The sequence below is a fragment of the Rana temporaria genome, chromosome 8 (genome assembly GCF_905171775.1).
Source record: "Rana temporaria chromosome 8, aRanTem1.1, whole genome shotgun sequence".
NCBI classification, from domain to species: Eukaryota; Metazoa; Chordata; class Amphibia; order Anura; family Ranidae; genus Rana; species Rana temporaria.
Window position 1 is genome coordinate 32,824,684 of NC_053496.1, and position 14,700 is coordinate 32,839,383.

Consider the following 14,700-nt stretch of genomic DNA (forward strand, 5'->3'; position numbering starts at 1 on the left):
TTGGAACCTGCAATAATGAAGCCATTGGTCTTCTTTTTAACGCCTCTGACCCTAATTCTGTGTACACACGGTCGTTTTTCGGCATTAAAAAAACGACGTTTTTAAAACGTCATTTAAAATCATCGTGTGTGGGCTTCACATTATTTTTCAGCTTCGTTTTTTAAAATTCCCCAAAGGCTGTACATCACCGCGCTTTGTTCATCATTTTTTAAAAACGATGGTGTGTGGGCAACATCGTTTTTAATGATGAAGTTGGAAAAACTTAATTTTTTGGACATGCTCCTTCCTGGCAAACATGCCCTTAATTTATTTACTGCTATATGTGCCCCAACATAGTATACAGAGGAGCTTTGGCAGGGCACTGCGACACTTACATATAATTGCAAATGTGTGAAACTAAACCCTTTGTTTTAACTATGGATTGTTAAAGAGAAGGGAAAAGCCCCCCCCCCCCCCCCCACAAGAAAAATGTAATTCAGCATCTACAATTACTGCAGGTTAATATTAGAACACGTACCTGTCCAGGGATCCCACAATGTCGGCACCCCAGCCGATCTTCAGATCGGCTGTTAGGTGCAGCCGCTGCCATTCCTGGTAAGGGAACCCAGGAATGAAGCCTTTTGGCTTCACAGCCGGTTCCCTACTGCAAATGCACAAAGCGCGTTTCTAATTGGTATGGTGGTGGAGGAGGGGGGCCGAACTTCCGAAAAATGGCGTTGCGGCACCGTCTCTGTAAGTGGGGAACGGTACCTGTCAAAGGGTTCTGGGAATTCTGGCCAATCAGTGGCTAAGCTGTCAATAAGGCTCCTTTGGATCTCCACAGATCCCGCGGAGGCTGTGGCAGTCTTTCAGATTACCGAAAAGCCTCCCTGAATTCTCTCTTCATTGACTTCAATACTGTTCAGACTCAGGTTCAGGTTTTGGCAATTTTCAGCATACTGTTGATAATTCAAACACAGACATGTTCAAGCAACAGAGTCTTCTACACCTTATCTTCTGAGGATGAGGAACTTTGGCTATCAAGGTTTATATTGGTTTAAAGTTTGCCCATTTATGGTTCGTATTTGGTGAAGACCCCTCAGAAGAACCCCATGAACTAAAGTACAGACAGATCTAAGGGGCTGACAACCAGTAAATAATGCATGGTACATGCTAATGAGGGCTATCCAAACATTTCCTGTAGACACTTGTGTGAATTGGGCTTCTGTGATCTCAGTTGAAGTTTTTCCTACATTTTATATCATCTCTTCTTTTTTCAGTATTGGACAGAGTGGTGAAGAGCTAATATTTCTGTTAAATTGGAGAGGTATTCCTCAACTTCCTGTCCTGTCCTGTATGTGACATCCATACAAGAAACAAGGAGGATGGTTGTCTTTGAGACAAGAAAAAAAAAGAGGAACCCTTACCCACTCTACTAAAAGTTTCAGTTAATCCAACGAGATGACATTATATACTGTATATACTCGAGTATAAGCCAAGTTTTTCAGACCTTTTTTTAGGGCTGAAAATGCCCCCCTCGGCTTATACTCAAGTCAGTCTACCTGTCGGGTCGTGGGCGTGCATTTTTCAAAAGTCGCGGCTTCCTCCTGGTCCGTGATAGGCGTTTGTCACTGTGTTCTGCTACCGCCTATCACCGAGGTCCTCTCATCCTCTGACTTTCTCAGCAGACACTGTGTTCAGTGTTCCGCCTATCATGGACGTCCTCTTGTCCGAGGATGAAAGAAGGTCCGTGATTGGTGGAACACTGAACACAGTGTCTGCTGGGAAACTGAGTCAGAGGACCTCCATGATAGGCGGTAGCAGAACACAGTGTCAAACGCCAATCACAGACCAGGAGGAAGCTGCCACTTTTGAAAAATGGATGCCCGCGACCCGACAGGTACACTGACTATCATGGAACGGAACCAGGAGGAAGCCGCGACTTTTGCAAAATGGATGCCCGCAGCCTGTCAAGAATACAGGTACTCTGAGGCTGCAATGTGCACAGTGAGAATGGGCACAGTAAGGCTACAATGGGCACAGTGAGAATGGTCACAGTAAGGCTACAATGGGCACAGTGAGAATGGGCACAGTAAGGCTACAAAGGGCACAGTAAGGCTGCAATGGGCACAGTAAGGCTGCAATGGGCACAGTAAGGCTACAATGGGCACAGTCAGAATGGTCACAGTAAGGCTGCAATGGGCACAGTAAGGGTGCAATGGGCACAGTAAGGTTGCAAATAGGCACAGTGAGGCGTGCAAATGGGCCCAGTGAAGCTGCAAATGGGCATTGTTGATCCTCTTTTCCGCTTACTGTAGCTGCTGCATTCTCACCCGAGTCAATACGTTTTCCCAATTTTTTTGTGGTAAAATTAGGGCCTCGGCTTATACTCGGTCGGCTTATACTCGAGTATATACAGTACTGTATATACAGATTAAAAATATCGTATACACTAATGTTAAATATTTTTTAAATCACTATGTTGACTCAGCACCCAAAGAAGCTCCTGAAGAAGCGGCTATTATTATTAAGTTATTAAGTGAAGGATTTTTAGACCTTTTTACTGACATTAGTGTTTTAATGATGTATCAGTAAAGTTGGTTTGTAATTGTTTATACACTCATGCCTTTGTACCTATAAAGTCCATGATTTCTGGTAACCTTATTGGCCCAGATTCAGGTACGATTTGCCCCTTTTTTACGGAGGCACAGGGCAGCGTTTTGCCCTGCACCCCCGCAAATTATCTGCACTGCGCGCGATTCATGGAGCAGTAGCTCCGTAAATTGCGTGTGCGCTCTTTAAACTTGTCCTGTGTAAGGGCGCCTAATGTAAATGATCCCGTAGGGGGCGGGAATCATTTAAATTAGGCGCGCTCCTGCGCCGAGCGTAGAGCGCATGCACTGTCGGGAAACTTTCCCGACGTGCATTGCGGGACGTCATTTGCTTCCAAGTGAACGTGAATGGCGTCCAGCGCCATTCACGAATCGCTTACGCAAACGACGTGAAATTCAAATTTCATGACGCGGGAACGGCAGGTATACTTTAGCATTGGCTGCCCCTACTATTAGAAGGGGCAGCCTTACGCTAAAGACGCCGTACGGAAACTCTGTAACTTGCCTACGCAGGGCCCGCGCAACATTGTGAATCGGTGTTAGTATGCAATTTGCATACTATACACTGAGCACAATGGGAGCGCCCCCTAGCGGTCATCGCAAAAATGCAGCCTAAAATCTGCGTGGCATAAGAGCCTTATGCCACACAGATTTTAGGCTGCAGTCGGCGTTACGATGTTCCTGAATCAGGAGCATTTGTAACGCCGGAGCAAGTAAGCAATTGCGCTGTGTAACCTATGGTTACGCAGGCGCAATTGCTTCTTGAATCTGGACCATTATTGCTTAAAAATGTGTTTTTGTTTTTTTTATCTGTGTTACCACCAGAGCAATTACCTATCACTTCCTGTCATGACAAAATCTCCCCAATGAGAACACAGAAAGCAATACAACCATGATAAATGCTCTAAACCTTTTCTAGTCTATCATAAATTAAATTAAATTTAATGGAATTGGACTTGGCTTGTTTTTCATTGACTTCCACTCCCCTCAATTCCCATCCTGGGGTCACAAGGGTAAAATGATAGGGAGAATCCCCCCAATGAAGTCATGGAAAGCAGAAAAAAAAAAAAAAAACGATTAAAAACTTTAAATTAGGTTGGACATTAACAGTAGAGATGCCAATGACTTTGAAGGAGGTCCACTTACTCTGCAGGTTTGAGATAGCCAAGAAGCCTCTCCGCTACTGGTGAAGCCATGGATGACAAAACGGGTCTTCCTGGAGGTGCTGAAGTTGGAGGAGGAGATGGTGGAAGGATTGACAGCACTGATCACCTGGATGGAGGAGACAGAAAAATAATTATATATGATAAAATGTATATCATATGCTATATTGTGCTATATTGTGGAAACATCACCCGAAAGGGATAAGGTGAAAAGTCCTGTTATCTTCACTAGGGAGATTCACCCTCTCTTTTTGCAATAATTGTTCCGAACAACCTCAAGCAAGGCATAATAAAACCCCTCTTAAAGAAGCCCAATCTCGACCCTAAAGACCCTAACCTTTGCAGACCGGTAACAAGCCTGAACACCATCTCCAAGATCATGGAGAAATCAGTAGTACAGCAGCTTCAGCCCCACCTGGACGACCACAAATACCTAGATCCTCTACAATCAGGTTTTCGCCCAGGCCACGGTACAGAAACTGCTCTTCTCAAGATATGGGATGACGCCCTCGAAGCAGCAGATGACGGAGAATCCTGTCTCCTAGTGCTGCTGGACCTTAGTGCAGCCTTCGACACGGTAGACCACAACATATTGCTCACGCGACTCAAAGAAGTAGCAGGAGTCTCTGATGCGGCCCTACCGTGGTTCGCATCTTTCCTAGAAAATCGCACTCAGACCCGTGAAACTTGGAGGTTTTACATCAGAAACACGGACCATTACATGCGGAGTCCCGCAAGGATCACCCCTCTCACCCGTACTCTTCAACATCTACATCCGCCCGCTCCTCAAAATCATCAGCAAACAGGACCTGCGCTACCACTCCTATGCGGACGTCACGCAGCTTTACCTTCGAATCACCAACAAAAAAGACCAATTTCATGAACTAGGAAAGTGCCTTTCACTAATCGACAATTGGATGACTGAAAGCTCCCTCAAACTCAACGGATCCAAAACAGAACTACTCACCCTTCACGCAAATAGGAAATCCATTTCTAGGACCACATGGACACCACCCACCATCCTCGGACGAACCATCGCGCCAAGCAATAAAGTCAAACGTCTCGGAGTCATCTTTGACTCAGACATGATGATGGAAGCACAAATAGGATCAGTCGTCAGCGGTTCTCATCATCTGCTCCACATGCTACGTAGACTCATCCCCTTCATCCCGGAAGAGGACACAGCAGTAGTGGTTGGAACCATCATCAACTCACGACTCGACTACGCAAACTCCCTCTATTTAGGACTACCGAAATACCAGATTTCACGTCTACAGACTGGTAACAGGTAAAAAGCCGTGGGAATCAGTCTCCCCGGTCTTGAGGTCCCTCCACTGGCTGCCCGTACAGGACCGGGTGACTTTCAAGACACTCTGCCTCACCCACAAATGTATACAGGGGAACGCTCCCCAATACTTAAGCGAGAAAATAAAACCCTACGTCACCAAGCGCGTGCTCCGGTCAACCAACCAAAACCTCCTCCAAATTCCTAAATCCCGCTACAAATCGAAGGGAGAACATAGATTTTCGGTCCAAGGACCACGGCTCTGGAATGCTCTACCCACTACCATCCTCTTGGAGGAAAACCATCATTCCTTTAGGAAAAAACTAAAGACCCACCTCTTCTGAAAGACCGGTACGACTCTGGATGCCAAGAGCCTTGAGGCGATTAAGGTCGCATTTGTTGCGCTATACAAGTTACTCACTCAATAATGACCATTTTCGGTGAAACAGAAAGTGAGGAAATTTAGAATAACTAAATATCACTTTGGGAAGGACTGATCCTTTACCAGTATTAATAAGTTTACAGAAAAAATTGGCAGAATTGGATTTCTCACTTGGTAGCTGTTCTGGTTGCTCCTGGTGTAGAGGAAGAATCGGACGTTGATCTTGTCTGGGGTCCAGGGTAACTTGGCAGAGGGTCTCTGAAGAGAACCTGAATAGGGCCAGGCGTCCGAGAAACATCCAAGCCTGTCATAGCACACCTCACCACCTGAAGGGAGGCACAAAGAGACATCAGTGAGGAGAGACTCCCAATACGCTCTGTTTAATAAAATTAAAGTCAGGGTCAGGCCACCCAAAAGGCCACCTAAAACTGCATCAGGAGCACGGTGGGTGCTTACGGATCTCTAATATGTGCGATCACCTTCAACCAGTAACTCTGGGCACAGTCGTTTTTTGTCTATAGGTAGCACAAACTGCACATTTTCTCAATTCGGCCCAAACCTGCAGAAAACTTTCACATGATAGCAAGTCACAGGCCCAATCAACAGCAGCCATGGAATTCATATGTAACACAGGTGAGGGGATGATGGTGACATCATTGACCTAATATGGCCATATATTCCTACTGAACCGGCTGAATTTTTGTCCATATATGACCAGCTTAAAGTGGTTGTAAACCCACTATTTGGACTTTTACCTACAGGTAAGCCTACAACATGGCTTACCTGTAGGTAAGGATAATATCTCCTAAACCTGCACGGTTTAGGAGATATTACCCCCGCAATGCGGGCGGCGCATGCGCAGGGGGGACTCCACGGCTGAAGGACCGGCATCGCCGGACCCTGCCGATTTTAAATCTCCCGCGCGCACGCGCGGGAGTGACGTCATCGCCGCTCCAGCCAATCACAGCGCTGGAGCGGCGATACCCGGAAGACACGCCGGAGCAAGATGACATCCTGCTCGGCGTGGACCAGGTAAGTGGTACACACCTCGTTCCGAGGTAAGTATTTCATAATAGGCTAGTATGCGATGCATACTAGCCTATTATGCCTTTTGCATTGCAGGTTTGGGGGGAAAAAAAAAAAGTTTATGCGGTTTACAACCGCTTTAAGTGTTATCCCAATTTGGCTGCAAAAGTGCAAATACACTTTAAAGTATACCGAGCCCTGATGAAGGTGGAGCGTTGTTGGCCCCTGAAACATGTTGGCTGTTTTTATGTGATGTGATCTTTTTATGTGAACATGATGAACCTATTTGTTCACTGCAGATGATGATCAGTACTCTGCTATCTGCAGGTATAATCTCAAGGTAATTTCAGGAGATTTTATCTCTGTTACATCTTATCAGCCTCACCTGCTTTATCTACAGACAAGCTTACCCTTCCATGTCTCATCATCACCAACAGCTGAAGATTTAACCCTTGCCCAACCCAGCAGGAACCGGCCAAGATTCAAACTGTTATTGGGCATATAGCATGTTGAATGATTGATCAACTTGAGTACAACCAGCCTGCCGGAATTCTCGTGCGATTACTGCTAGTGGCTGCTATAAACGCTAGCGATAATTGCTGCCTTCTCTCGGCAGGGAGAACAGCTTCAACCCCTCCCACCTGCTTCCACCCCCCCCCCCCCTTGCCGGGAGAAGACAATTACTGATTCCCCTGTCAGTACTGTGTGTGTTGATGGGGGGAATCGCGCAAATTACTTTTCTGCAAACCGTAGTTGCAGGAAAGAAATTTGCACCATGTATGGCCGGCCTAGCTCTCTCTCTCTCTGTATATACAGTGGGGAAAATTATTATTTGATCCCCTGCAGATTTTGTAAGTTTGCACACTTACAAAGAAACAGAGGGCCAGATTCAGAAGGAACTGCGGCGGCTTAACGTATCGTCTTTAAGTTACACCGCCGCAAGTTTTCCTCGTAAGTGCCTGATTCACAAAGCACTTGAGTATAAACTTGCGGCGGAGTAGCGTAAAGACGTCCGGCGCAAGCCCGCCTAATTCAAATGGGGCGTGTACCTTTTAAATTAGGCGCGTTCCTGCGCCGAACGTTCTGTGCATGCTCCGTTAGGAAATTTCCCGACGTGCATTGCGTGAAATTACGGAGCCCCAACGTGTTTTTTGAATGGCGACGTGCGTAACGTACTTTCATATTCCCAGACGTCTTACGCAAAAAAAAAAACTTACTTTAACATGGCTCGTCTAAAGTTAAGCCATGTTAAAGCAGGCTTAACTTTGCGACGGGAAAAAACAACTAGCGACGACGTAACGAACGCGAAAACCTTCATGGCTCCCCGTAAAAGCTTATTTGCATACCCGATGCTGGAAAACGACGCAAACTCCACCCAGCGGCGACCCAAGTATTGCATCCTAAGATCCGATGGTGTAAGTCAATTACACCTGTCGGATCTTAGAGCTATCTATGCGTAACTGATTCTTTTTTTTTTTGTTTTTTTTTTTTGTTTACAAACGATTTTATTGTAGAAAAAGTCAAGGTACAAATAAAATAACAATGATGGTACAGGAATGTATACGGGTATCATTGATAATTGACATTGTATAGGGAGAAAGGGTCATGGTTAGTAATAATTAAACTTGAACTAGAAGCGTGGCTTCCCAGAGAGACCATTTTTTTTTATACTGGGGCATAGAATCATATAGCGTATGGTGAATTCTCTGTGAGAGTTTGATGTTTGTCATACGGCTGAGAATCTGTGGCCAGGGTACTAAAGTGGAGCGCCAATTAAAGGCTATGGCCCAATGAATGGAGGTGAGAAATGTGTGAATAAGTCTTGTGCTTGATATTGGAATATCCTGAATAGGGCAGACCAAAGAAGATGGCGACAACCACTCAGAAACCTAGACGCATGAGCATTCCTACATAAAGCGGTCTTTCTCCTACAGTTAACAATTTTCCCTGTTTTTTGTTTGAATAATTATTTCTCTCCCCCCCCCCTTTTTTTTTTTTTTTCTCGCATTACTTAAGTAAAAGTTATAACAATTCTGAATTCGATTGACAGTTTGATTGGCAGTACATCACTCACCGGTCTACATTTTGATAACAGGTTCAACAAGTCGCTGTATGCCTTAACACACACATGCGTAACTGATTCTATGAATCAGCCGCATAGATGCTCTCAGAGATACGACGGCGTATCAGGAAATACGCCGTCGTATCTCTTTCTGAATCCGGCCCAAAGGGTCTATAAATTTTATCATAGGTGTATTTTAAATGATAGAGACAGAATATCAACCAAAAATTCAGAAAAAATTCACATGATACAAATGTTAAAAATGTTATAAAATTATTTTGGCTCCCAGAGACTGGCTACAGTATGTGCTTATGTGGTACACAGATTAGTCCTGTCAATTTAAGAAGGTGATCCTAACAACAAACTCGTTATGTGTATAAAAGACACCTGTCCACAGAATCTCTTTCTCTATCCAAACCTCACCATTATGGGCAGGACCATGGGTCTTTGAACTACGGCCCTCCAGTTGTTCAAGAACTACAATTCCCATCATGCCTAGTCATGTCTGTGTCTGTCAGTGTATTACAATGCCTCATGGGATGTGTAGTTCTGCAACAGCTGGAGGGCCGTAGTTTGAGGATCCCTGGGCAGGACCAAAGAGCTGTGAAAGTTTGTTAGAGACAAGATTGTTGTAGACCTGCACAAGGCTGGAATGGGCTACAAGACCATCAGCAAGCAGCTTGTTGAGAAAGAAGACAACTGTTGGAGCGATTATTCACAAAGGAAAGAAATACAAAATAAAAAATAAACATAAAATACTGTATATACTATTATGGTTTAGATATGCTTTAATTGTATGTGTTCATTGAGCTACTATGTCAACAGGTTTTTTTTATCAGTAAAGTGGATAGGAATTAGGCTGGCAGTGCTGATCGAGAGAACATTTTCCAACAGGCTTATTGTATAATCAACTTGTGTACAACCAGCCTGCCCCTACATGGATCAAAATGCATCTGGTCCCTGCTGAAATGGACAAATTTGAATCCATGTGAGGCTGGCTTTAGAAAGGCAATTATGCACAAAGGAGTTAGGAAGGCTGCCGCTCCAGGTGAGCACACTAGAACAATCAATGTCCACTCAGAAACCAATGGGTGCCGGCAATGCACGGGATATGCAAAAGAAGAAAGATATGGACAGCCGCACTCCAATTTCTTAAAAAGACGTGCCCTTTATTGGGTAAAGGAAAAATGCACTACAGGTATCAGCACACAGTGGGAAAAACAGCTGACGCGTTTCGCATTGGATATCAATGCTTAGTCATAGCTCGCTGTCCATATCTTTCTTCTTTTGCATATACACAAAGGAGTTGCTGGCTAAAAACGAGAATATAAAATTTCATATTTCAAAATAAAAATAACAGTTTTCAAATGTTGTTTTTAGTCTTTACCATAATAAAGAAAAAGACAACACACAAAGATATCCCTACTTTGAAAAAGCTATTTTCAGATTAGCCCAATGAGTTTTAAGAATGACATGACTGACATTAAGGATCCTTATCGCTGTATAACGCTTCTTGAATTAAGCATCTTTCTTCTAATTTAACTTTCTTTGAATAGTACTTCATTTTCGAAATATGTTTTTTTTTTTGTTTTATTATTATTATTATTATTATTATTATTATTATTATTTCTTTATTTGTTAAAGCGGGGGTTCTCCCTAAAACATTTTTTTTTTCTAGCATTTGATTCAGCATAGTAGCGTGAGCTACAGTATGCCTTTATATTTTTTTTTAGCGCCGTACTCACTCTGTAATCGAGTAGTAAAGTTTCCGGGGAATGGGCGTTCCTATTCAGAGGGCTCGTGATTGACGGCTGGCTATGGAGCGTCACGCTTCACGGAAATAGCCGAAATAGGTGTTTGCTCTTAACGGCGCCTGCGCAGTCAGCTCCGATGTCTGTGCACAGGCACCGTATAGCGCCGGGAAGAGCCGAGACCTACTCCGGCTATCTTCGGGGAGCGTGACGTGCCATAGCCGGCCGTCAATCATCTTCCCTCTGGATAGGAACGCCCATTCCCCGCGGGAAGTCGGAATCTTCTCTATAGGATTACACAGTGAGTACGGGGCAAAAAAAAAGGCATACTGTAGCTCGCGCTACTATGCTTAATTTAATCCTACAATGTTGTTACTGAGAGTGAACCACCGCTTTAAGTGCAAATTGGAAAAAAAGAAATAGTATCAGTACTGTTCATGGATGGCTGAATAAAAGAATGTATAACATAAAATAATGATGATAAATGGTCAATGACTAGATAGCTAAGTGTTAAGCTGACTATACACTGCAAGCCGAGGGCTATATGAGAGCTATCTAATGATCCCCCATTTATGTGAGACAGCATGGATGAAGGAATCTCTTTTGCCGTCTATTATATTCCAACAACTGTCAAAATATTTGAACATTAGATGCTTCTAATTGGATGCTGACAGAAGGATGTCAGTGGACGGGTGTCAACAGGACCACCCATACCATGCATTTTGGTTGATTCTATGAAACTGTTTGAAATTCACCCTGTCCGTTGATGCCAGCACAGTATAGCTAAGAATGAGCAGGTTCTTGTATCATCCCAGAAGCTGTGCTGAATGTTCCTTATATCGGGCATTAGAGTATCGGCAGGGCCACCAATTCATTGAATTTTGATAGGTTCCTCAGGAATGTGTTGGAAGTCAAACGGTCTGCTGTTGCCATTACAGTATAGCTAAGAATGAGCAGGTTCTTGTATACTTCTAGGAACCCTTCTGAATGGTCCTTTAGACCCTCCTAAACCATTGGCTTCAATGGAATGTATTTTTCAATAATCCTAATTTTTGGACTTTATAGACCGTGTCTAGCACTTTCCTTACTGTACATAGCAACGCCTTTCCGTTTCCCTCTTGCTGCCCATCTTTGCAGCCCAAGGACCACAAGCAGCCCTTTGACACTTGCTATAGGGCCCTCGGGTCTCATAGTCTGTAGTGAAAGTGGGAGCATTGATTTACAAAGGGGCATAAGCAGTGATCTCTACAGCTTCATGCAACATGTTTCCAGTCTCTGTCTTCTGCAGCATGTTTCCTACATGACCTGGGGCATTTTATAAAGTTTCTGGCCATCATTTCTTCAGGTTTGTCTGCATTTTTCCCTAATTTTATTTCAAATTTCCCTAATTTTATGTCTGGTGAACTCATTTTTACCAGCAAGTAGGGGAAAAATTCTCTAGCAGAGCCCCATACCATCCAAAACTAACTACTACATTTTAAGGGGCAGATCCACCTGTATTCCCCCGGCGCACCGTATCTGAGATACGCTACGCAGCCGTACCTTACTGCAGTTTGGTTCGAATCCATAAAGATTTTGCGCCGTACGTTACGGCGGCGTAGTCTATCTCTCGCGGCGTAACGGCGCCTAATTCAAAACGGCGTGTTTAATTTAAATGAAGCGCGTCCCTGCGCCGAACGAACTGTGCATGCGCCGTCCCTAAATTTCCCGCCGTGCATTGCGCTAAATGACATCGCAAGGACGTCATTGTTTTGACGTGGACGTAAATTACGTCCATCCCGATTTACGGACGACTTGCGCAAACTAAAAAAAAAATTCAAATTAAACGTGGGAACGGCGGCCATACTTAACATAGCAGGTTTAACTATACGCCACAAAACAGCAGCTGTAACTATACGCCGAAAAAAGGCGACTAGAGACGACGTAAAAAAATGCGACGGCCGCTCGTACGTTCGTAGATCGTCGGAAATAGCTAATTTGCATACTCGACGCGGAAAACGACGTGAACGCCACCCAGCGGACGCCGAAAAATGTAATCTTAGATCCGAAGGCGTACGAAGAGGTACGCCTGTCGGATCTAACCCAGATGCCGTTGTATCTTGTTTTGAGGATTCAAAACAAAGATACGACGCGGGAAATTTGAAAGTACGCCGGCGTATCAGTAGATACGCCGGCGTACTCGCTTTGTGGATCTGCCCCTAAATATCCTTATTTCTATCTCATTCAGTATGAGATCTGCACTTTATCTGTAATGTTTTAAATGTACATCAGTTCATATTCAGAATAATTTATTATTCCCAAAGGGATTCCAAAGACAAAAATAAACTTTTTGGTGATCATTCTGAATAAGCGAATGAATAAATTCCTTTACCTTTTACGGTGCCTAGGAGGAAAATACCGATGATCCAGGCGAGCAACATCTGCAAGGGAAAGAGAACGGATTTAAAACGAGGATTTGGGCGTTCTTCATCCCTTGGTGATGGAAAACAATGAATTCCACTCTCACCTCCGTCCCCACAGCACTCCACTCAGCTGCACTCATACCTGACATCTCAGTGTATATATAGAGGGAGGGAGGGGTCACTATACACAATGACCCCCAGCAGTATTAATCATTAAAGAGCATCTCTTCTTATTGCCACTATAAGAGTGTGTCACGGGATAATATCATCAAGAAAAAATCCCTCAGGATCAAAAAAACATAATGTATTTTTGTATTTTATTATTTTATTAGTTCTACCTTTTCTGTTCTTTAGGCTGTGGATTCACTGGTCATTCTTAGTAAATCAGTTGTCATGAAATTAATCATTATGTTTGTATTATGTTACTTCAAGGTGTTGCACAAAAGAATTGCAGTAGAGCAATAAAAGTAGACAGGCATAATTGTGCTCATTCCTGGATGGGCAAGGTTGGGGATATAACAAATTCGATTTTACAACTGTTCTATTGGGCCAGATGTGAAGGAGAGGAGTGCAGTGGGTGAGGCGCGGGGGCTTGGGGGGGGGGGGGTGAATGTGAGAGATGGGTAAATTTCTGAGGAAGGGGATTCAAGTATATGCAGGGATAGGCACGGACCAAGGCTGTGGCGGACAGTTTCCCAACCACCAAAAAACACTCTGGCCCAGATTCACAGAGAGCAAGGCGCACATTACTCCGCCGTAGAGCACACACCGTATGGCATGCCAACGTAGCGCGGAGAGGCAAGCATTGCATTCAGCAAACCAGTGCTCCCAACGCTGCGCCAGCGTGGCGTGGGGTTCGAAGGCGCACGCCAGCGTAGGTGGAAGTGGGCATGACCCCATGCAAATGATGGGCCGAGCGCCAGACAGATACGTATCACGAACTGCGCATGCGCCGTGACGTGGACGCATGCACAACACCCCCCTGCGCCTGCTCACAACCACGCCGGCACAACTGCCTAAGCTACGCCGGATCCCCAGCGTACGCCGTGAACATAACGTACGCCCAGCCAGACACACGTCCAACGCACAATACGCCGGCTTGTGTTCCCTGGTGCAGACCTGTGCATGTCTGTTGCCGGGTTGCACCTCATTTATGGGGAATAACTTTACGCCGGACGTACAACTTACGCGCATCTCGCGTAGCATGCGCCGGGCATACACGCACGTTCGTGAATCGGTGTATTTCCCTTATTTTCATGTTTGAATGGCTAATCAATGGAAGCAGCACCATGCGCCCTGCCCATATGTGCGCCCACCCTACGCCGGCGTGTGGAAGTTACGTCGGCGGGTGTAGCCTGTTTTTAGGCGCATGCTGGTTTGTGGGTCTGCCGCACACAAACGCCGGAGCACATTTGCACTTACGTCGGCGTAACGTGTTATACGTCGGCGTAAGTGCTTTGCGAATCTGGGCCATTGTCTACTAGCAAGGTCCCCATAAATCCCCTTTTAGAGCACGTCAGGGTCCCGATAAATCCCCCTTTAGTCTTACCTTTTCACCTATATTCCCCATACTACTAGGTTTTCCTGCACCACCAGGTACTCCAGGCTCTTCCTACAAAGAATATATGTTTAGCCAACATGACCCCCTTTAGAGCAGGCCAGGGTTCCCCATAGATCCTCCTTTAGAGCAGGGTCCCCATAGATCCCCATTTAGAGCAGGCCAGGGCAGCAGGTCCCACATAGAACAGATCCCCCTTTAATCTTCTTACTCTTGCCTTTTCACCTGTATATTCCACAGGCTCACCACCTGCAAAAAATATATACAGGCATACCCCACTTTTAAGTACACAATGGGACCAGAGCATGTATGTAAAACGTAATACCTTTTTTCACTTCTCAATGCATGTAAATACAATAGCTCTATGGGAAATCTTGGCCAGCTTGACATGGCACTGCTCCCGTTTTTTTACTTTTAACGTTGGCGTCTACGGGAAATCTTGGGCAAATTGACATGGCACTGTTCCCAAACCATAATTGA

At 44.8% G+C, this 14,700-nt stretch overlaps 1 protein-coding gene across 1 annotated transcript in view; it reads right to left on the bottom strand.

The window, feature by feature from the left end:
* Positions 1-12,823, bottom strand: part of LOC120946810 (pancreatic triacylglycerol lipase-like) — a 33,198-nt gene extending 20,375 nt beyond the window's left edge. Inside the window, exons 1-4 of the mRNA XM_040361527.1 lie at positions 12,767-12,823; positions 12,632-12,680; positions 5,593-5,747; positions 3,738-3,863 (exon numbers count right to left, since the gene is read on the bottom strand). Of these exons, the coding sequence (XP_040217461.1) occupies positions 3,738-3,863; positions 5,593-5,747; positions 12,632-12,680; positions 12,767-12,811 (375 nt within the window). The 5' untranslated portion in view covers positions 12,812-12,823. The remainder of the gene's footprint in view (positions 1-3,737; positions 3,864-5,592; positions 5,748-12,631; positions 12,681-12,766) is intronic.
* Positions 12,824-14,700: the final 1,877 nt, after the last annotated feature.